The following is a 23,775-nucleotide window of genomic DNA, read 5'->3' on the forward strand; positions in this document are numbered from 1 at the left end:
CGTTGCCCTCGACGTTGCTCTCTGCGACCTCGACGCTACTCAATGGTACCGCCCACATGCCACGACCCAGAGGGCTGGTGGCCCATCTCACACAAGAGGGCCTTTGATCTCACTCCATGTTTTGAGGAGGGCGGCCTCTTGTCTGCTTTGCTCGCCGTCGTCGTCGTCACCGCCCTCTTGAGGACGCCCCATTTGGCCACCCGACAGCCATTAGAACGATCTAGAAAAAGCTGGTCTCTGCTATGGGTCAAACTAGTGAGTTCAGACACTAGCAACCGTGCTCGTATTGGCTAACAAGTCCAAGACATTGCTTGCTCTCGCCCTTGGAACCAGTGTCACGAACGCAATATGGATTTACATTCAGCATACAACAGTCCCCGTCTTCCCAGTCTTATATCTTCGAGTCGGTGGCCCTCCTAGCGGCAATCATCATCACCTACTTCAACCATACTAGAACGAGAACTTCTTCCTCCGTCCTGCTTCTCTTCTGGCCTCTCTACTTCCTTGGGCTTGTCCTCTGGTTCAGGACTGTGGTTCTGACAAAGCTTGCTTTATTTACGCCAATTGTCGTGCTCAAGGGAGTTACACTTGCTCTGGGATTGCTTTCGTTGGTGGTGGAGACAGTGGGGCCTGAGCCGGACGCGAGGGCCGATGAGAAGGCCCAGGAGGAGAGCCCGGTTGTCACAGCTAATATCTATAGCATTTGGGTGCGTTTCATTGATCGTCTACGCGTTCGCACCGAGTTTACCTTGCGATCTAGACGTTCGGGTGGATGACCCCGTTGATGAGAAAGGGTGCATCTACCTACGTAACCGAGAATGATCTCCCTCCGCTGTTGGAGAGGGACAAGTCGGTTAACCTTGGTCATGGTCTTCAAAGGGCCATGAAGAAGCAGTATGTATCCATCATTCATCCAGCTAGTCCTTTCTGATTACGTTTTCTCCCAGTGTCCTTTGGAAGGCCTTGTTCGTTGCATATGGAGGACCGTATGCTGTCGCGGCTGGATTGAAAGTCATCCAGGATTTGCTCGCCTTTGCACAACCTCAATTTCTCCGCTGGCTGCTGTCATATATTTCGGACTACCAGGGTGCGAGGCTCTTGCCAGACGATGACCCCCTGCGGCCTAGCAAGTTTGAGGGCTTTGCGATTGCGGTCATTATGTTTGTGGCCTCGGTCATCCAGACTATTGCCCTCAACCAGTACTTCCAGAGGACTTATGAGACTGGGTATGCATTGATCCTCGCTTCGGTTGAGCAAAGCTGATGTTGGATGTAGGATGCGCGTGAGGGCCGGGCTGGTGACGGTTATCTACGAAAAGGCGCTGGTTTTGTCCAATGATGAGAGGTCGAGGTCGAGTGGTGATATTGTCAACCTCATGTCGGTCGATGCCACCCGACTTCAGGACCTGTGCACATATGGTCTGATTGCACTGTCTGGCCCGCTTCAGGTGAGTAGCTTGCTTCTAGGATCCGCGATCCGTCTCAACCAAGCGACTTGTAGATCACACTTGCGTTCATTTCACTGTACAACCTTCTTGGGTGGTCAGCGTTTGTTGGTGTGGCGATCATGATTCTCTCAGTGCCCCTCAATACTTGTGAGTCTCGTCTGGCTAGATAGCTGGGAGGGTACTGATGTGAGGCTAGTTATTGCGAGGATCATGAAGAGAATGCAGGAACAGCAAATGAAGAATCGCGATAAAAGGACGAGGTTGATGAGCGAGCTATTGGCGAATATCAAGAGGTGTGTGTTTGAGCATTTCAAGCGGAAGTATCCGACCGATGCAGGTCCAATGCAGTATCAAGCTGTATGCTTGGGAGAATACTTTCATTCGTAGAGTGCTTGAGACGAGGAATGAGCACGAGCTGAAGATGCTCAGAAAGATCGGAATTGTGACGGTATGCTCCACTTTTGTCTAGCAAGGGGGGATTTCAGTGACCTCTTTTGATAGTCGCTCAACTCGTTGCTGTGGAGCGGTATCCCGATCCTGGTCGCGTTTAGCTCGTTTGCGACTGCTGCTCTCACTTCAAGTCAGCCTTTGACTTCTGATGTCATCTTCCCTGCCATGTCGCTTTTCATGCTATTGCAGTTCCCTCTCGCCATGGTACGTGCTAGCCTGGACCAATTGGATGTCACTGACGCGAAGTCTTGTAGTTCGCTCAAGTAACCTCGAACATCATCGAAGCGATGGTATCAGTTAGACGATTGGCAGATTTCCTGGAAGCTAGGGAACTGCAACCCGATGCGCGAAAGTTGGTTGAAGATGCGGCTGTACGGGAAGGGGACGAGGTTCTTTCCATCAAGGGTGGCGAGTTTATGTGGACCAGTGAATCCATTGAGCCTACCCTGGAGGATATCAACCTTTCGGTGAAAAAGGGCGAGTTGGTTGGTGTGTTTGGCCGAGTGGGAGCTGGAAAGGTGTGTTGCGCTCGAGTTTATAGTCGTGAGCGGATGATTGATGAGGTGGTGACAGACAAGTCTGCTTGCTGCGATTATCGGTGACATGACCAAGCGCGAGGGTGAGGTTGTTATTCGGGGAACGGTAGCGTATGCCCCGCAGAATCCTTGGTGAGTTGCTTTCGGATTGGCCATCTTCACGCCGTACTGAAGTTTGCGCAGGATCCTTTCCTCGACTGTGCGGAATAATATCCTGTTCTCGCACGAGTATGACGAAACCTTTTACAACCTCGTCGTTGAAGGTCGGCCGTTCTTTCATGATAGGGAGAGTTGATAACTGATTTTGGCCGCAGCTTGCGCTCTTGGACCGGATCTGGCTCTGCTGCCCCACGGCGACATGACTGAAGTGGGAGAAAAGGGTATCACAGTAAGTTCACAGCAAGTTACTCTGGTATCGTTTGGCTCATGTATTGCAACTCGTTTAGCTTAGCGGTGGTCAACGCGCTCGAATTGCGTTGGCTCGTGCGGTCTATGCCCGAGCTGATCTGTAAGCTGCTGTTGTGCACAGATGGGACCAATGCTAACTGACCCCTTGTAGCACTCTACTTGACGACTGTCTCGCTGCGGTGGATAGTCATGTCGCCCGACATCTTTTTGGCAAGTTCTGCCGTAGGCTGAATGAGAGTATCGACTAATACTCATCGTTTTTCAGACAATGTTATTGGGCCCAATGGTATCCTCGCCGACAAGGCTCGCGTTTTCGTGACCAACAGCGTCGCTTTCGTTCATCAATTCGACCACATCGCGTTCATTCGTCGAGGAATCATTCTGGAGCAGGGGACGTACACTTCGCTCATGCAGAATCCAGAGGCCGAGATCGCGAAGCTAGTGTAAGAGCGGTTTATCTACAATGTCGACCGTTGAGGCTCATTCATCTGTTCAGTAAGGGTCATGGTCGAGGCGATTCGTCCGGCGCATCGGGCAGCTCGACGCCTTTCCCTCCCAGTGAACCGGAAACAGCGGTCATGTCGGAAGATTCGAGCAATGGAAAGGTTTCCCCCCCTGCAACCTCGACTATTCTCACCGAGAAGGTCCGGAGAGATGCGAGCTTCCCCAAAGCACGTATCGCCGCTATTTCAACCCTTCAGGATAGTGCATCGCCTGGCCTCACCAAGGAGCATCAAGAAAAGGGTAGTGTCAAGGTCGAAGTCTACAGGGCCTACATCCAGGCTGCCTCGAAGATCGGCTTTTCTCTCTTCCTCTTGGTCACTGTTGGACAACAAGCGGCGTCAGTTTTGGCTACGCTTACCCTTCGGTACTGGGGCGAGCACAACCGTGAAACCGGAAGCAATGTGGGTATGCTCAAGTACCTCATTCTCTACGGCTCCTTCTCGCTTGGATCGAGTATTTTCGGAGGGTTGTCGTCGATGATCATGTGGGTATATTGTGCACTGAGGAGTGCACGTATGTTGCACGATTCGGTAGGTCGTTTGGTCAAGTGTTGTGTAAATTGTTACTGATTGGATTTTAGATGCTGTACTCGTTGATGCGAGCACCCTTGACGTTCTTCGAGTTGACGCCTGCTGGACGGTGTGTTGGATTGCTTTTGCACTAGTGTGAGGTGGCTGATCAATCGAAACAGGATCTTGAATCTGTTCTCGAGGGATACTTATGTCGTCGACCAGATCCTTGCACGTGTCATTCAGAGCCTGTGTCGTACATCGGCTGTCACACTTTCGATTATCATCGTCATTGGCTTCAGTTTCCCTCCCTTCTTGCTCGTCGTTCCTCCGTTGGCCTGGTTTTACTTGAGGGTGATGAAGTGCGTAGCTTCCGAATTCTTAACTGACCACTAGTCTCATTGGCAATCAGGTATTATCTGGCCACATCGCGAGAACTCAAGCGACTCGATGCGGTCAGCCGGTCACCTATTTTCGCGTGGTTCTCAGAATCCCTTGCGGGTCTTTCGACTATTCGAGCATTCAACCAGCAGCGAGTCTTTTCGTCCATCAACCATAACCGTGTCGACAGAAATCAAATATGCTACCTTCCTAGCATCTCAGTTAACCGATGGCTTGCCATCCGACTCGAATTTGTCGGTGCTGTCATTATCTTTGTCGTCGCTCTCTTAGCCATGTGGGCTTTGATTACCACGGGTGTGGATGCTGGGCTGGTCGGTTTGGTGCTATCGTACGCCCTGAATACGACATCGTCGCTGGTGTGTCGGTTTTTTTTTTGCTCCCCTTCCCGATCATCTGACCTCGATTGCCTAGAATTGGCTTGTCCGGTCAGCAAGCGAGGTCGAGCAAAACATCGTCAGCGTCGAGCGTATCTTGCACCAGACTGACGTAGAGCATGAGGCGCCGTACGAGGAATCCGCTGTCACTATTCCTTCCGGCTGGCCTTCAAAAGGGGGGATCCGATTCGAGTGAGTTACTGCAAAGGTGGCATAGTGAAGGCTGAGCGTAACTCTCTGCAGTGGCTACTCTGCACGGTATCGCGTTGGGTTGGACCTCGTCTTACGGGATGTTTCCCTAGATATTGTAAGTGATCACTGGTCGCGGGATGCTCTGTGTGCTCTGCTAACGTGTCCTCAGAAACCGCACGAAAAGATTGGAATTTGTGGAAGGACTGGGGCTGGAAAGTCATCGGTAGGGCATTCGAATATGAATTCGGAGTGTTACTCACTCTCCCTCAGCTTCTTTTGGCGCTTTTCCGCATCATCGAGCCTGCGTCTGGTACGATCTTTATCGATGATGTAGACATCACCAAGCTAGGCCTTTATGAACGTGCGTACCCCATTTCCCAGTGTTCGGCGACTCTAATCCGGCGTATAGTGCGATCGGCTATCTCCATCGTCCCCCAGACACCGGACTTGTTTGAGGGAACTCTTCGAGAAAATATCGATCCAGTTGGGCAGTACTCTGACCCTGATATTTGGTGGGCGCTTGAACAGGTTTCGTTGCTGTTTCTCAGATTAGCTGTACCCACGGCTAACTATTTATTAGGCACATTTGAAGGAGCATATCATGCAGATACCGGGTCAGTTAGATGCTGCTGTCAGAGAAGGCGGGTCCTCGCTTTCGAGCGGCCAAAGGCAGCTGCTTTGTTTCGCTCGAGCTCTCTTGCGAAAGGTTTGTTGATTACCTGCTACCGACTATTCGACGACTTATCCCTTTCTTCACAGACAAAAATACTGGTTCTCGATGAGGGTACGAGACTGTTTGCGTTCCATTTGCAATATACTAACCATCCACAGCAACTTCGGCTGTTGATCTGGACACCGACAAGGCTATCCAAGAGATTATTCGCGGCCCGGCCTTTAAGACTGTCACTATCTTGACAATCGCGTAAGTTCATCATCCTTTTGGGCTTGTCTATATTCACTAAAACATGCCCCAGACATCGTCTGAACACCATCATTGAGTCTGACCGTGTGATTGTTATGGATGCGGGCAAGGTGCTTCATCTGACACATGATAATTGTGTTCGAAATACTCATATATGTCCAGGTTGCGGAATTTGAGAGTCCCAAGACTCTGTTGCAAGATGTGTCGTCGCGGTTCTATGGGCTAGTGAAGGAAGCAGGTCTCATTCAGGCTCCAGAACCATAGTTGAGTATCGTCGGATATGATCACTATTGTCCAGGTTTTATGCATGGCCGGTGGCCAGATTAATTATTATTACTAAAATTGAAATTTGTGTTAGCCTTACCTTGATTCATTGGACTGTCCATGGTCCGGTTTGGTTTGGGCTCAGGGGATTTTGAGCTGAACCAGAGCCTTAGATCCAGTTCACCAGTGCTTCCGGACCTGAATCCCAGCAAGAGCCCCGCCGCTGAGATTGTCTGAGAAATGATAAATTGGATGTGTTTTTGTCATCTAGTATTGTCTCTCAATGGGAATTTTACCCACTTTTTTAGTGCTCAGATCTTAAATTGGCCAGAAAAATGTATTGTCGTCGTCTTTCTAGAGAAAAGTACAAGAGAAATCCAGACAAAAGAGGTGGATAGGATGGGATAAGATGAACGATGGGAATTCTAAGACGACGTAAGATCTGACGCGATTTGAAAATTGTTGATAGGATCAGGGAAGATACCGCACGATGGGCCGAGAGTCGAGTTTCACTGGGGCTCAGATCCACTCAGAAATGATAAAACCAGAGGCTGTCCAAATGTGTCATATTTATCATCTACGGTACTATCACAACTAGAATACAGCTGGCCAGAGAAATTGAAAGGGAAAAAAAAAATAACAAACAGGGAATAGCTACCAGTTGAATGCTGCGCCGTAGACAGGGTTTCATCATTGTAAGCAGCAAGGAAGAGGAACACTCACTAGATGTATGATAGTATCATCTGGATGTACAACTGTATCATGAATTTCTTCTAGCTTATCCAAAAGTATTTCTTGTTAGGAGAGAATAGGACGGGCAACTTGAGGCAACTCACCCCTCTAGTAACTTGTGGCCAGTAGCTGCTTGCACACTGAATGTCCAGGACAGTAAGGAAAAGAACTGGAAATTATTTTATACCTTTAACTTGACCACATCAGCAGAGATATTTATTGAACATGTAAGACGATGTACCACTGCAAGTGGGGAAGAGTTTGATGGTATTAATATAAATGTAGATAAATACAATGAGGACATACCTGTAAGTAGGGAAGAGTTCAATGGAGGAACTCCCACTCGCAGTCACTACCTATATATGTCTGGAGACAAAGAGATGTCTATATATGGTAGAACAATAAGATGTCCAAATTGGGAACAAGGGCTATATGAGAAAAACAGAACTACTTAATATATCCAAGAGCAGAGAACAACAGAGTGTTTGTATAAGGAAGGATACATGAAATGTTCATACATAATTGGGCATCCTTGTACCCATAAATGGAATAGATGTGACATGTGCATTGTATTCCAACACACCCCCTCAATGTAATGTCACTAGAGAACGACCTGAGTCCCAGTGTGATCCGGTGTCATTCAACATCATCTTGATGGAGTGGTTTAGTTAGAATATCAGCTACCATATCTTTTGTTGGGCTCAATGTTGATATGCTTCATCTTGCTATGTCGTTCTGGGTTTCAAAGGACTTTGATGGCTGACTGGTTGTCTACCATCATTGGTGAAGGTCCATCAAGTGAGAATCCAATTTCCTTCAGCAAGTTTTGCAGCCATATGACTTCTTGTCCCACGGATGATGCAGAAATGTATTCTGCCTCAGTTGAAGAGTTGGCCATGGTTGCTTGCTTCTTGGCAGACCAGCTAATTGCTCCTGTTCCCATCTTGATGACAAATCCACTTGTTGATCGTCTCGTGTTGAGGCATCCTGCATACAGTGTAGTAGGGCCATTTGATACAGGAGGGTTATTTGATGCAAACGAATATTTCTAGGCCTGCTGAAACCCGATTGGAGTAGAATTTGGCAAGAATCTGCATCAAGTGAGCGGCTACAGAGTCCCAAAGTTTTGTAGAGAAAGATCAACTTTTGAGGGGGTAAATGTGTGGATCAATCACCCAAACAGGCTCATGTTGGACAAAATCAACTTTTATTCTGTCACTGACAAAATGGGTATCAATGAGAACACAATACATGGTCTGTTATCTGTTAGAGAAACGGAAATGACACGTAAAGCACAAAACCACTAATAATTTGGTGCAAAACTGAAGGAGGAAAACACATTAAGGACAGGCATGACAGTTCAATCCCATTGCACATGACAGCTCACCACAGGTGCTGCGGTGCATCAAACACCCTAACACTTCCTCACCCAGCATTTAAAATTACTTCAATTTCCCCCTTACCATGTAACTGTTACAAACTCCCCTATTTGCTTCATCCTCTCATTCTCTACGCACTTCATCCTTCTGAACCCTCCGGACTTCCGTACTTTTCGTAGCTCCGTTGTCCTCGCTTCCTCGATCCCTTCGCACCTCCGAACCTTTCGCACCTCCGCCCTCCTCGTATTCCGTACTCACCGATATTCCTTACTCATCGCTCTTGTATCCTTCGCCCTAACCTCCACTTCCTTTTGAACTTCTTGATAGCCCACTAAGTCTACTATAAATACTGCCACTCTGTAGTAGATATTCTTCAGCCTGTTATCAAGAACCTTTCCTCCAAAACGTCTATCGCTCTCAGCTCGATCTCTTCTGTCTGCGATAGCGACAGGCCTCCAGAACTTGACTCCAGAACCCAAACTTCGATCCAGAACCTCCAAGAACTCTTGAACTCACGAACGACTGTTGACAACGATAAGTCCTCGTTGTCCGAAGTCGTAACAGAATAACAGGCTCCTCTACCGCCGCCTTCTTCGAAAGAGCGGCCCCCTCTCTTCAACCACAAATTCAGACGACGATCTCCGAACTCCTTCGACCCCTCCCTACGGCTGCTACAACCAGCCACACGCATTCTACTCCAACAAGAAGTTCGATGTCCATCTAAATCCATCGACCGGCAAGTGGATTCATTGCACTCGACAACCTTGCCCACATCGTCTATCCAACCAACCTGAAGAGATCCCCAGCTGGGGAGTCCCTTGTGGTACTGTGGAACAAACTGAATTCGACCCCGACATCGTAGAAGAATCTTTCCAGAAAGCCCTTGAATCCCAAACAGAACGACGCAACAAACAGAAAGAAGAAAGAAGACTTCAAAAGAAACATCAGAAAGCGACAAAGTCACCAAGGTCGAGGGGCCCTACTGAAATCAAACGAACCCTATTGGACCAACTGAAGAATCTTAACATCGACCAACCAACTTTATCGAAGACCCAGACTCCATCCAAACAAGAAGAAGAAGATCCTGAAACTGACTCCGATATCGATATGACTGGAAACAACAGCAACAACTCCACTAAGAACGACTCAAAGAGCAACAGCAAGGTTATCCCCAAGAGATTCAACGGGAACTGATACCACTATCAAGCATTCCGCGATGCCGTCGATCTCTTCTTCATCACAGACGACAAGCATGACACTGATCAGAAGAAGATTGCCTTTGTCCTTGCCCTACTCGACAAAGGCGAAGCTCGCATCTGGCGAACCAACTATCTCAGACAATGCCGCAAGAACGGAAAGCACGACCTCGGAAATTATGATGAATTGCTCAAGAAGCTCGACGATACCTTCAAACAACCTGAAGAAGAAGAAGAAGCCCTCTTCGCTCTCAACAACATGAAACAACAACCCAACAAACACGCTGAACAAACCATCACCCGATTCAGAGAACAGGCCTCCCTTGCTGGCCTCGACCTTACCAAGAATGACCGCATCGCCATCAACTACCTCAAAGACGTCCTAGACCCCGGTCTTGTCGACAAAGTCTCCCTCGACGTCAGAGAACCTGACAAGTTCAAAGACTGGGTCAAACTCGCTATCAAATACAATCGGGTCTATCGGCGTAACAAACTTCTCAAGTCGCTTGGCAAACGAGGGAATGCACCCAACTTCCGCAAGACCCTCAGTGCTTCGCCAGATCCACCAGAAACAATTCTGAACGCGACCCCGATGCCATGGACATTGACACTATTTCCACCGAAGAACGAACTCGGATGATGAAGACTGGCAGCTGCTTCTACTGCTGCGAACAAGGCCACATCGCCAAAGAATGCCCCAAGAAACGCAAAGATCGAAACCCCTCTACCTCCAATGACAACAAGAAGAAGACACCCCGAGAAGCCGCCAAATATATCCGAAGACTCCTTGCCCAGTATTCTCCTGAAGAAGAAGCCAAAATCCTTGAAGCCGCCGGAGACACTCTCGATGAAGACGAGAACGATGAACAAGAGGATTTTTGAATCGGGGAGCGGTTCAGTCAACGTACACCTCCCCTCAGCTCGATATTTACTCTGTACTAGTCACCGAAATCAATGACCACACTATGCGTGCTCCTATTACACTAATTGGTGAAAAGACAGGGAAAACCGTTGACACTAAAGTTCTCATTGACAGCGCAGCAGGAGGAACCTTCATAAGCACAAGATTCGCCAAACAACGAAACATTCCCCTTTGCCCATTACCCCGACCACTTAAAGTCAACAACGTAGATGGAACCCCAAACAAAGAAGGAGCCATCACTCATTTTGTCGACTCCCTCGCTTGTCTACATGATCGAACCTTCCGGATCCGATGGTACGCAACAGAAGACTTGATCTTAGGTTTCCCATGGCTTCGACATGCCAACCCCATCATCGACTGGAAGAAAGGAACCCTTGACTGGCAACACAAGATGGATCCCGATAAGATCGAAAATCACTTACCAAAAACAAACACCACTGCCTCAAACACCACCACCATCGCTGTTGTGAACCGCCGGTATGCACCCTAAATTATCTTATTTTTCCGCCCCAACCCGGGTTTGAACCCTCGACTTTGCGTCCGGTCGTTATGACATCATTGTAAGGAGCAGTTCAAACCTGCTCCCTACAATGACGTCATCCCCCTACAACTGGCCACTGGACGCATATGGACTTTAAGCGCTGGCTCTTATGGCTTCCTTTCATTGTTCTTTAGAAGCCTACTTCCCTTATTTATCATTTCCCTTATTCTAAGGACATTTTCTCATAACACGTTCACCCCATTATTATTCCTATTGGTCAATACTTTGACATATGATTTCTTTATTATTTCTTGCACACTTCACATTTTACCTTCATTTCTCCGCTGGATTATCTAGGACACTTGTACTTATAGTTGGTTAGAGTAGAGTAGTATTCCTTAGCTTGACCTCTTGTCCTATAGACATTTTTATTGCCCAACGTCGCTCATCGCGTTCTAAGGCTCCGCCGGTCTCTGGTTTTGGGATCACCCCTTTTCTTCGTTGCTAAGAAGAACGGAAAGCTACGCCCTTGCCAAGATTACCGCTACCTCAACAAATGGATCATCCCCAACGCCTATCCGTTACCCCGAACCGACGAACTTATGGATCAACTCCAAGGGTCTCGGTACTTTACCACAACTGGGACATCAAATGGGGGTATCATAACATCTGGATCCGAGAAGGGGACGAGTGGAAAGCCGCCTTCAAGACAAGTCGAGGACTCTACGAGCCGACCATCATGCTTTTCAAAAAACGCAACTCTCCAGCAACTTTCCAGAATATGATGAACGACATCCTTGACAAAGACGACGGCAACCCCAAACTATTCAAGACAGAAGGATATATGGACGATCTCATGCCCTATGGAAGAACCAGAGAAGAATGCTGAGAAAACACCCTACGAACCCTCGCCAAACTCGACAAGTATAACCTCCCTCTCAATCTCGAAAAATGCATGTTCGAAGCCACCGAAGTCGAATACCTAGGTTTAATCGTCCGACATAACGAACTCAGCATGGACCCCACGAAGGTAGAAGGTCTAGCCAACTGGCCAACACCCAAGAACGTCAAGCAAGTTCAACAATTCCTTGGTTTTGGAAACTTCCACCAACGATGATCATCCACTTTAGTCACCTATGGAAGCCTATCACGAAGATCATATTAATTTCTTCGCTTCCAAGGGTCATGTGACCCCCCTTCCCAGGAAGCTTCCAGCCTCTCCCCATCCCAAAAAAAATCCAGGAAATTCCACCACCAATCCACTTCCAGCTTCCACTTCCACCTTGGAACTTCCAGTGGACCAAACAAAGGGTATCCACTTCCAGTTCCATTCCAGCCATCAAATGTGATGCACTCCAAAATTGATGGGAAGCCCAACCTGGAAGCTCCAAAATAGTACCATTTTCCGGAAACAATAAACATAAACTATCGATGCAACATTACTTGGTGTTAGGGTCTCAAACATCCACCCACATCCACCCACAACCCACCAGCCTTGACCCACACTCCCCGCACAATCTCACATGATCCCGCATGACCCCGCACATCCCCGCACTCGCCATCACCTCTCCGCATCCCACATTCCCATATCTCTGCAACCCTTCCCTCCGCACTCCCGCATGCTCCGCAGTCGATCCGCATGCTGAGTTTACGGGCGCTAGGCACTCCGCTCCGCATTTATGCAGAGCGCCGCCGGTATGACACGGCCCGCAACTGAGGGCCGGTGCGGACCTTGCGGAGAAACCTCGTAACCGCCCTCTAGGCGCCCAGACTCTGCATGTGATCCTTTATACTTCTTTATGACTTCATTCTCTGCTTTACTATTGTTCTTTAGAATCATCTTAGCTCATCCTCTTCGCATTCCGCGGTATTCCGCATTTCTTATGACTCAGTTTTATCTCTTGTCCCAGACTTGTCCCAGAGTATATCCAGAGTGTCTACAGATATATAAGCTAGCTAGATTTCTGTAGTAGATACTCATCCGGAATCTCGATTCAGACTTATACAGAACTTCCCCCTCTGTCCAGTCTTGAGCCTTTCGGCTTGCTAGAGCTTTCCGCATACTCCGCACCTCCGTACAGTGTTCCTGATTCCGCTCCGCAAGGCTCTCTCCTCTCTCTCCTCGTCTTCCGCCGTAAGGCGCGTCTCTCTCTCCCTATCCTCCCCTCTCCTTTCGGGTTGGACCATATACCACCAGCATGGGCACAACGCAATACGTTGAGGCCAAGGTCCCTTCGACTCCGCAGACTCCGCAGTTCCGTAGAGTCTGAAACAGTCAGATTCCGGATCACGGCACAGCTGTGGTATGCGCACCAGAAGCACTAACTACTCTATTGTGTTCCAACGTCCGCAAACCCCTCCGGAGTTTTCCTACTCAATCTCCACACATCATCGTCGACATCCGCCTGTCATCGACGACCCCCTCCACAATCCCTTTTCACCCAACTTCCGCCAACCTGACGCCCCGCGGCCCCAGGAGCAGCCAATCTGGGGTCCGCCCGCATCCTTCCTTGGGCCCGACTACACTCGGCCTCTGCCTACCGAAACCCAATGGCGACACAGGTCCAGACACGGACCACACCCGCAAACACTCGCGCAATTCCCAGGCGGACTCTCCTCACAGTCAGCGCAGGAACGCGGGAGAGGAGGCCACTGTCACCGCCGCCTTACTCCCTGTTTTCCGGCGAGGGGAGAATAGTCGATGAACCGCCCGCATCGGCGGACCTATCCTACGTCACACCCGCACCCCTCCGCACCGCATCGCTACTCCAGAACGCGGTTGCGGGAGGCTCCAACGACCCAGTTCCGCCCTACGAACCCCCTGCTGTCCCGCCTGTCGGGGGTGGAGACCCTCCAGGCTCGGATGACGGGCAACGCGCCCGCAGACGCTCCGCAGGGCGGAGACGGACCACAGCTTCAGGGCCCGGAAGTACGCCCTCCTCAGCCTGAATCGAGCCAAGGCCCCCACCCGGCGGTCCACCCGGCGGCCCTGCGGACGATGGAAATGACAGCTCGGATTCATCTGACTCCGATGCGGACGACGAACCGGACTGTTCCAGACACACTCCTCAGTCGGCTCCTCGCCGGCCTCACGCGGACCAACCGCCGCCTCGCGCGGACCATGGAGGCCGCACTCACAAGGCCGCGCGAGGGCCCCAAGGCACGACCCCCTGAGCCCTTCGATGGGGAGGACCCAGACAAACTCGACAACTTCATCACCCAGCTCACCCTCTACTTCGGGAGGTACCAGGACGGTTTCCGCGACGATGCGGACCGCGTCGCAACAGCCCTCACCTATCTCAAGGGCGACGCCTATGCCTACTTTGGCGACAAGATTGCGGCCGCCCGCGCGCGCGGAGACGCTCGAGTCCCGGATTGGTTCCAGAGCTTCCGCGCATGGAAGGACGAACTGATCCGCGTGTTTGGACCCAAGGACCCCATCAAGGACGCCACCCGCAAGCTCAAGGCGCTCAAGATGACCGGACGCGCCTACCAGTACAACCTGGCCTTCAATCAGCTTGCGGCGAAGATCAACTGGAATGAGGAGCTGCTCCGCGACCAGTACTACAATGGACTCCTCGACCGCATCAAGAACGAGCTCTCCAAGCGGGAGAACCCCGCAACCCTTGCGGACCTCCAGGTTGAGGTATTCAAGATCGACGAGTGCTACCTGGATCGCCAGGAGGAGATCAAAAAGGAGCAGGCCACACTCCACTCCACCAACCGCAGATCCAACCCTGCTCCGCACCCCCGCAACAATCACTGCTCCGGTGGTCCTGGTCCTTCCTCTTCCAGCTCCACTCCGCATCATTCCGCCCCCTCACATTTCCGCAACAACCACTCTCGTCACCATCATTCCCGCAGCAACTTCCGCCATCTGCAAGAACGGCAACCCTCCGCTCCGCACGCTTCCACGTCCACGCCCTCAGCCTCCTCCGCTAACTCCTCTGGAGGCGGCAACTGCAACAACCGTCAGGGCGGTGGCCAGCAGCGCCCTTGGAACAACAACCTGGACGCTAATGGTCACCTCCGCCCTGAGGAGCGCGAGCGTCGCATGCAGAAAAACCTTTGCCTTGTCTCTGTGCTGCCTCAGGACACCGCGCAGCGGACTGCCCGCGCGCCCGCAGGGCCCGCAGGGCCAACGCGTCCGCTCTGCAGGTTTCCGACTCCTCTCAGTCGGGAAATCACTGAGCAGCCCTGTGACCTCGCCTTTCCCTCAGGGCTGCGCCTCCGCCGCAGAAAGGCTTGAGGTCCGACTAAATGCGGCAGCCCTCTCTGATCCCAATGCTCTTTCCATTCTCTTTTCAATTCTCCGCACCCCAACTCATTCCTCCTCTCTGGACTCTGCTGAACTCCGCGCCTTGATTGATTCGGGTTGTACGGACTGTTTTATCGACTCCGCATTTGTATCCAAGCACAATATCGAATTCTATGACATTCCGCCTGTTCCGCTTAAACTCCTCGATGGAACCATATCGCGCTGGTTATCGCAAGCTGCGGACATCACGCTCCGCATCTCCTCAGGCGAGGAATTCCACATCAAGTGCTTCATCACAACCCTGGATGCCCTGTATCCATTTGGTTCTAGGACACAACTGGGCTTGCCCGCTTACAATCCGTTGATTGATTGGCGCAGAGGCCAGATACTCTCATTCGAATCATCCGATAACTCCTCCACATTGAGCTCACTCGCCGCCGCAAACGTCGAGACCTCCGCAACTTCCAGCATCCCTCCACCTCTCTCCGCACCGGGAGCCTAGTGCTCCGCCCACTTCCCCTTCTTGCGCGTTCACCAGCAACCCAGTTCCCATTTCTTTTGTCAATGCAGCCGCTTTCCGCCGCGCATCCGCGATGCGTGGCTCACACTCCTTTTCCATTTCTCTTTCCAAGAGCGACAATGTGGTGCGGGCATGCGCCGCAGCAGTCGATGCGGAACCCGTCGACCTCTCCTCTGTTCCAGAGGAATACCACGAGTTTGCCGACGTGTTCAGCAATGCTAAGGCCTACACCTTGCCTCCGCATCGACCTTACGACCTCAAGATCGAGCTGGACGCCGCCGCTCCGCTTCCACCGAGTCGTCTCTACTCCCTGTCTCCTGCGGAGACCTCCGCACTCCGCGAGTTCCTTGAAAGAGAACTTGCGGGCTGGTTTCATCCGCTCCTCCAACTCTCCCCTAGGCACTCCCATCCTCTTTGTCAAGAAGAAGGATGGATCGCTCCGCCTTTGCGTCGATTATCGCGGACTCAACCGCATCTCCAAGAAAGATCGCTATCCGCTTCCGCTGATCTCCGATCTCCTCGACGCACCCGGCCGCGCGAAGGTCTACACCAAGATTGACCTGAAGCATGCCTACCACTTAGTCCGCATTGCGGACGGACCACATTCCGCACACGTTATGGGTCTTATGAATGGCTGGTGATGCCTTTTGGGCTGACCAATGCGCCCTCCGCATTCCAGCGATTCATGAACGATATCTTTGCGGACATGGTTGATGTCAGTGTCATCGTCTGCCTGGATGATATCCTCATCTATTCCGACAAACATGGAGGATCATCGCAAGCACGTCAAGGAAGTCCTCCGCCGCTTGCGGAAGCATGGTCTCTTCGCCTCCGCAAAGAAATGCGAATTTCATGCGGAGCGCGTGGAATACTTGGGTTACATCTTGTCGCCTGCAGGCCTCACTATGTCTGCGGACAAGACCAAGACCATCCAGGACTGGCCTGAACCGCGCTCTGTGAAGGATATACAGTCTTTCCTCGGTTTTGCCAACTTCTACCGACGTTTCATCCACAACTACTCCGACATCACTGTTCCGCTTACCTGCCTCACCCGCAAAGACACCCCTTTCGTGTTCGGCGACTCCGCACGTTCCGCATTTGAAACCCTCAAGTCCGCATTCACTTCCGCACCCATCCTGGTGCACTGGCAACCCGACCGACCCCTGATTGTGGAAACTGACGCCTCTGACTACGCCCTTGCCGCCATCCTGTCCCAACAACTCGACTCTGGCGAAATCCACCCCGTCGCATTCCATTCCCGCACTTTCCAAGCTGCGGAGCTCAACTACGACGTCCACGACAAGGAGCTCCTGGCTATCTTCGAGGCCTTCAAGATTTGGAGGCATTACCTCGAGGGATCTGCGGAGCCTGTGAATGTGATGACGGACCACAAGAACTTGGAATATTTCGCCACTTCCAAGGTCCTCACCCGCAGGCAAGCGCGCTGGTCGGAGTACCTCTCCCAGTTCAACCTTGTCATCCGCTTTCGTCCTGGAAAGCTGGGGACAAAGCCCGATGCCCTCACTAGACGTTGGGACGTCTACCTTAAACAGGGAGGTAGTGACTACGCGTCAGTCAATCCCCACAACTTCAGACCCATCTTCACCAATGAGCAGCTGTCCGCATCGCTCCGCGCAACTTCGATCATGCTCCCCGCACTCCGCGCATCGGTCGTAGTTGATGAGGGAGCGCTCCTCAAGGACATCAAGGCTGCTTACTCCACGGACGAAATCGCTTCCAAACACCTCCCCACACCTTCCAACCCTTGCTGGACTCTCTCCGCAGATGGTATACTCCGCCAGGACGGACGCATCTACGTTCCGGACAACTCCGCACTCCGCCTCCGCGTACTTCAGCTCAAACACGACCATCCGCTTGCGGGACACTACGGCAAGAACAAGACGATTGAGCTGGTGCGCCGCGACTACGTCTGGCCGGAACTCCGCACTTTTGTTGCGGACTACGTCCGCTCCTGCACAGTCTGCAAGCGCAACAAGTCTCCGCGTCACAAGCCTTATGGTTTGCTGAAGCCCCCTGCCTATTCCACTCCGCCCCTGGGACTCCATTTCAATGGATCTCATCGAACAGCTCCCCGCATCCGGCGGATACACAGATATCTTGGTGGTGGTGGATAGACTGTCCAAACAAGCCATTTTTGTTCCGACAGACTCCCGCCTCACCTCCGCAGAGCTTGCGCGACTGTTTGTGCTCCATGTCTTCTCCAAACATGGTGTTCCTGGCCATGTAACCTCCGACCGCGGCTCCGAATTCGTCTCCCACTTCTTCCGCAGTTTGGGGGAAGCCCTGGACATGAAGCTCCACTTCACATCCGGCTATCACCCAGAAGGAGACGGACAGACAGAGCGGGTCAACCAGACGCTTGAGCAGTATTTGCGGACCTACTGTAACTACCAGCAGGACAACTGGCATGAACTCCTCCCACTTGCGGAGTTTGCGTACAACAATGCGCCTAGTGCCACAACTGGTGTTTCGCCATTCTTCGCCAATAAGGGTTATCATCCGAACATCTCTGTTCACCCTGAACGCGATCTTGCGAGTTCCGCGAGCCCGCGACTTTGCGGTCGATCTGCAGGAGCTCCACGAACACCTCCGCACCAGTATCGCCAGCGCGCAGGAGTCCGCACGCCGCTATGCGGACCAGAAGCGCTTACCTCCGCCAGACTTCAAGGTGGGCGACCGAGTTTTCGTTAAGGCCCAGTTCTTCCGCACGACCAGACCTACCAAGAAGCTTTCGGAACGATACTTTGGCCCTTACGAGATCATTGCCCAAGTTGGAACGGTTTCCTACACTCTCCGCCTCCCCGACTCTCTCCGCGCTGTTCACCCTGTCTTCCACGTCTCAATGCTCGAACCGCATTACACCTCTCAGATTCCGCATCGCCACGAACCGCCTCCGCCTCCAATCGAGGTGGATGGGGAACTAGAATACGAGATTGCGGAGATCCTCGACTCCAAATTGGATCGTCGCCGCAAACATTGCAAGCTCCTCTACGAAGTGCGGTGGCGCGGATACGAGAATACGGACGAGGAACGAAGCTGGCTCCTTGCCACAGAGCTTGAACACACTCAAGAGATCGTTGGAGAGTTCCACAAGAGGTACCCAGACAAGCCTGGTCCTCATTGGTGATCCCCGCAATCCCCCGCATTCCGCAGTTGACTCCGCATTTCTTCTTTCCTTTCTTTGTATCCTTTTATTCTCCAAGTTCCGCTTTTACGCTTCCTCCGTTCTCCGCAATTTTCCGCATCCTGTTTCTTCCGCTTCTTTCTTTTCAAATTCCTGGTTCCATATTACTCCTTTCCTCTCTATGCTTCCTCCGCTCCTCTATGCCTTACCTGTTTGACCTTTTTTCCTGTTCCACATTCCTCTCTTCTTGATGTTCCCACTTACTCCACTTATTCCACTTGCCTCCATTTCCCTCCACTTCACTATGCCTTCCCTTACTCCGCACATTACGCTTCAATTTCTCCCTTGCCTCCGCTTCTCTCTCCTCACTTTCATTTCCTGTCCGCACTTTCTATATTTCCACTTCAAGAGGACAAGAAATTATTTATACTCCTCCGCAAACGCACTGCAGAGTCACAAGCATGCTGATGATGCCGAGTTGCAAAATGCGGACATCAGATTCTGTGCATGGACCGAGTCCTAACACAAGCCTCGAGGGCTCGGCCTTAACAGGGAGGTACTGTTAGGGTCTCGAACATCCACCCACAACCCACCAGCCTTGACCCACACTCCCCGCACAATCTCACATGATCCCGCATGACCCCGCACATCCCCGCACTTCGCCATCACCTCTCCGCATCCCACATTCCCATATCTCTGCAACCCTTCCCTCCGCACTCCCGCATGCTCCGCAGTCGATCCGCATGCTGAGTTTACGGGCGCTAGGCACTCCGCTCCGCATTTATGCAGAGCGCCGCCGGTATGACACGGCCCGCAACTGAGGGCCGGTGCGGACCTTGCGGAGAAACCTCGTAACCGCCCTCTAGGCGCCCAGACTCTGCATGTGATCCTTTATACTTCTTTATGACTTCATTCTCTGCTTTACTATTGTTCTTTAGAATCATCTTACTCATCCTCTTCGCATTCCGCGGTATTCCGCATTTCTTATGACTCAGTTTTATCTCTTGTCCCAGACTTGTCCCAGAGTATATCCAGAGTGTCTACAGATATATAAGCTAGCTAGATTTCTGTAGTAGATACTCATCCGGAATCTCGATTCAGACTTATACAGAACTTCCCCTCTGTCCAGTCTTGAGCCTTTCGGCTTGCTAGAGCTTTCCGCATACTCCGCACCTCCGTACAGTGTTCCTGATTCCGCTCCGCAAGGCTCTCTCCTCTCTCTCCTCGTCTTCCGCCGTAAGGCGCGTCTCTCTCTCCCTATCCTCCCCTCTCCTTTCGGGTTGGACCATATACCACCAGCGTGGGCACAACGCAATATGTTGAGGCCAAGGTCCCTTCGACTCCGCAGTTCCGTAGAGTCTAACACTTGGATCATCTGGTGAAAACATGGTATATCTGCCATATCTCCAGAGACACTGGGTCATTTCTCAACCAGTCTTTTGGGTTCAGTAGCTATTGATCAAGGCTTTGAATCTGTATATTTTGTATGGGACAATGAACATAATGAAATGGGTGAAAATGCGAAAAACATTGAAATTTACTGGGTATATGGAGAAGTTAATGGTGAGTCTTGGAGAGGTTGCATCTTATTCCAAGCTGATGAAACAGGTTTATACAACTGTATAGAGAGTCTTCTGGGCTTTATATTATGTAGTTAAAGAGCTAATGGTGTTTTCTCAACTTCATCCTATTGGTGCGCATTTTTGCATGTTTTTGTAATTCTTGGTGGGGTAAAGTCTATTTATCAAGGAAAAAGTGCATTAGTATATGTGTGGACATATTTCTAGATTATTTCAATGAAGATTCCAAGAAGAAAGGTGAAGAAATGAGGAAGATATATCCATATTCTCCACCAAAAATGTGACATAATAGTGTGAATGCTTGAAAAGGTCGAATTTTGAATATCTATTCATCATTGGGTATATACAAATATAATATATACCTGTAGCCAATGATCGTTCACACTTGAATCAAAAAGAATTTACTCAAAAAAGCGAAGAAATGAGTGAGATATGGATGAAATACTGGTGGAGGAGAAGGATGACATCACACTAATTAAGATAAGATTGGCTTTCTGGTGATGGAAGTCAATCAATGATATCAATGATTGACATCATCGGGCACCATGATGTCACAATAATCAGGAACAGGAACAAATGATGTCATACTCATTGTCAATCAGAATTTGATTTGATCATCTATGTTTATTGTTTCCAGAAAATGGTACTATTTTGGAGCTTCCAGGTTGGCTTCCCATCAATTTTGGAGTGCATCACATTTGATGGCTGGAATGGAACTGGAAGTGGATTGGTGGTGGAATTTCCTGGATTTTTTTTGGGATGGGGAGAGGCTGGAAGCTTCCTGGGAAGGGGGGTCACATGACCCTTGGAAGCGAAGAAATTAATATGATCTTCATGATAGGCTTCCATAGGTGACTGAAGTGACTTTACAGGTGTATTTGGAGCTGTGTATCTTTGTTCTTTTACTCCCAACCTCATCTGAGCTGCATTCAAGGAAACTGGTGTACACCCCTATGACCCAACCATCATCAAGATAGAGCAGATGAAGCCCAGCGAGACGACATCCCTACAGGCCAGTTTTACCCTCCCACAACCTTCTCCAGTCCGCGCAATCATAAAGACATTCTGAAAGAAGCCTCCCACCACTTTCAACATTGATCCTGATCACCTTTTTGCCCCACCTCATACTCCTGTGGCTTCGACATCTCAACGGCAGTTGACACCAATCACAGCACCCTCCACTTCCTCAAGACAGTGTCGTGATGAATGGGAAAACCTTGACTTTACTCCGAGTAAGCGAATGCAGCTCATGGCAGGCAATCTTACCCAAACGAGTGCCTCGTACCTGGCCTCCAAAACCCCAATCACCTCCTCTGATCTCCCTTTCAACCCTGTATTCAAAGCTCCCCCTCCCCTACCCGAGCCCAACTGGTCCCTAATCCATGCGCCAACAGAGGGTCATCAGACTCGAGCACAAATGGTGACCAAGATAACAGAACTCATGCAAAGTCTTCAGCATGCAGAGCAACATCTCAAGGCCTGAAACATGATAATTGAGGGTGCACATGCTCAGCTTGTTGTCCAAGACATGCACCTTCATGCACAGAACAAGGTCATTGAAGCATGAGAGAAGAAGAAGAAGGACGACTGCACCCTTTTGTTAGATTGTGAATATGTCACTCTGTTGACTTCACTCTCTGATCATGGTCAGGGTCCCTGAACATGTGGCATAAGCCCAACCTGTGGCATAGCCCAAGCGTGGCATAAGCCCTTCACACCCATCCTAGGAGGTTATACTTCCTCCTACTCCTGCTTTGAACAAGACCATATAGCTCAGTGGTTAGAGCATCCCTCATGTGTAGAGGAGGTCTCTAGTTCAAATCCGGATGTGGTCACTTTTCCCTTTTAACACCTTTTGTTTCCTCAAGGCCATGGGAGGTGTCTAACCGGCGACGAATTCACAAGAGCCATGGTGGCTCAGGCAGCGAGTAGGGCACAAGAAGCAGAGAATAAGCGACGTAAGGCAGAGGCGAGGGCGGGCAAGCGCTCGAAGCTGGAATTAGTGAACACTTGATGGAAGGAGGAGACCGAGGAATGGGAGCATCAAAAAGCTGAGCATGCTAAAGAATGCTCACACTTGTTGGCCAACAGGTGCAGGAAGGGTGACCTTCCCAAGGTGCCAAGGAGGCGGTTGAAGAAGGATATTGTTGCTGAAGTTGAACGCGAGCTGGATGGCAAGGAATCAGAGCAGGACGACCCTCTCAATGAGGGGGATGAGGATTTGTGATTAAACAAAAATACAACGGCGATTGGTTGGTGACATGCTTGTCACACTTGTCACACACATGTCAAACTGTATCAAATGACCTGAATTCAATCTTTGGGACACCTGCTCAAATTCAGCACATTCCACCAGGCTCTCCTGCAACCTCAATAACATATAGCCATAGAATGCTTTATTTGATGTTCTAGCATACTAGAACATACAACAATTCTCACATGAAAACATGAGAGTGTGACCTATGTCGCAAAACCTGAGGGCGCCTTATTAGGTAACTTGCCTAATTAGGCTCAGACGGCGCATTGTGATGTACCTGGCAAGGCCGGGATCCGGCTGATATGGAGGGTACGGCCTGATAAGGTAGCACCACTGTCTTTCCACTCTAGGCCGCGTTTGTAATGCCACCTATCAATAATTATTCGGCAAGGGAGGCTCACAAGGTGTTGGGTGATGATAATCAGTCTGTACCCGCGGTTGTAATCCCAAATTGGGCCCATTGTCAGTGGGAACCCGGTGATCATCAGATGGCCGCCTTGTTGGTAAGGTTCGCCTTGTCACTTGGTGGCTGTGGGCAACTTGATCCCTCCCATTCCCTCCTCTCCATGACCAAAGAAAGCCACCAACGGCAGCGAGCTGCTGCTGGAAAGGGGAAGTGCCCCTACTGTAACGATGAGTTCTCGTTGCAAGGCTCGGTCTTCACATGGGTGCCTGCAAGTCGAAGCAGGATATTGACCCATCTGTTCTATCCGAGATGGGCACCTTGAAGGGAGGCAGCTCACAGAAAGCTCGTGGTATTCACATCCCTAAAAAACTCCTTGACCCACTTGTTCATGGCTCCAAGCAAGGTAAGAGCTCCAACTCACCCTTTGGTATGGTAATTGACCCCTTTGTTCTATATTCTTAGCCCGTCGAACAAAAACCTCTCAACCTTCCGCAAAACACAACCCTTTTGGTAGGTCGTCCCCTGCTCCCTGGACCAGACGAACCCGCATTCACCTCCAGGTATCACAAGGACGACCAACAGCAGCTATGCAATCCAGGAGGCGGAGGGATTGAATACAAGGAAGGAAGCTGCGGGTTTGGACATGGGTGGATGTGCATCGGGTAGGTCGAGCAGAATCCAAAGGTCCCTCCCTTACTGACCAATCTTGAGTAGCTTCTGACTATCATGGTGTTACGCCTGAGGGTCGTTTGACCCTTCAAAAATCACGAATAGTCCTCCGCCAGACTAGTTCTAATTGTCTGAGCGATCATCTCGATAAATGACTGATAAGCCGCTAGGCACCGTGTTCTTCATAACCGGCGGTCATTTATTCTGTCATATGAGTTGAGA

At 50.6% G+C, this 23,775-nt stretch overlaps 2 protein-coding genes and 1 non-coding gene across 3 annotated transcripts; all 3 read left to right on the top strand.

The window, feature by feature from the left end:
- Window positions 1–42: 42 nt before the first annotated feature.
- CC1G_13165 (metal resistance protein YCF1) lies at window positions 43–6,008 on the top strand (the record flags this gene model as incomplete). Its single annotated transcript, XM_001831478.2, has 30 exons — window positions 43–255; window positions 375–707; window positions 761–894; window positions 948–1,226; window positions 1,276–1,447; window positions 1,501–1,594; window positions 1,644–1,740; window positions 1,796–1,895; window positions 1,949–2,101; window positions 2,152–2,415; window positions 2,471–2,565; window positions 2,617–2,696; window positions 2,748–2,821; window positions 2,880–2,941; window positions 2,993–3,063; window positions 3,107–3,284; window positions 3,338–3,875; window positions 3,926–3,984; window positions 4,037–4,216; window positions 4,267–4,612; window positions 4,668–4,822; window positions 4,874–4,937; window positions 4,992–5,045; window positions 5,093–5,183; window positions 5,232–5,350; window positions 5,403–5,528; window positions 5,582–5,606; window positions 5,654–5,744; window positions 5,797–5,854; window positions 5,907–6,008. 30 exons carry the CDS (start codon window positions 43–45, stop codon window positions 6,006–6,008), a joined length of 4,407 nt encoding a protein of 1,468 aa, XP_001831530.2.
- A 15,975-nt stretch (window positions 6,009–21,983) lies between these two features.
- On the top strand, window positions 21,984–22,056 carry CC1G_20153. The gene has a single exon. It is a non-coding gene; the product is annotated as a tRNA-Thr (tRNA).
- A 1,086-nt stretch (window positions 22,057–23,142) lies between these two features.
- CC1G_12927 (hypothetical protein) lies at window positions 23,143–23,708 on the top strand (the record flags this gene model as incomplete). The annotated part of the gene is made up of 4 exons (XM_001831486.2): window positions 23,143–23,287; window positions 23,347–23,394; window positions 23,445–23,546; window positions 23,599–23,708. The coding sequence occupies 4 exons, from the start codon at window positions 23,143–23,145 to the stop codon at window positions 23,706–23,708; spliced, it is 405 nt and encodes a 134-aa protein (XP_001831538.2).
- Between the last annotated feature and the right edge of the window lie 67 nt (window positions 23,709–23,775).

The sequence above is a fragment of the Coprinopsis cinerea genome, assembly GCF_000182895.1.
Source record: "Coprinopsis cinerea okayama7#130 chromosome 7 map unlocalized cont3.7, whole genome shotgun sequence".
Classification (NCBI taxonomy): Eukaryota; Fungi; Basidiomycota; class Agaricomycetes; order Agaricales; family Psathyrellaceae; genus Coprinopsis; species Coprinopsis cinerea.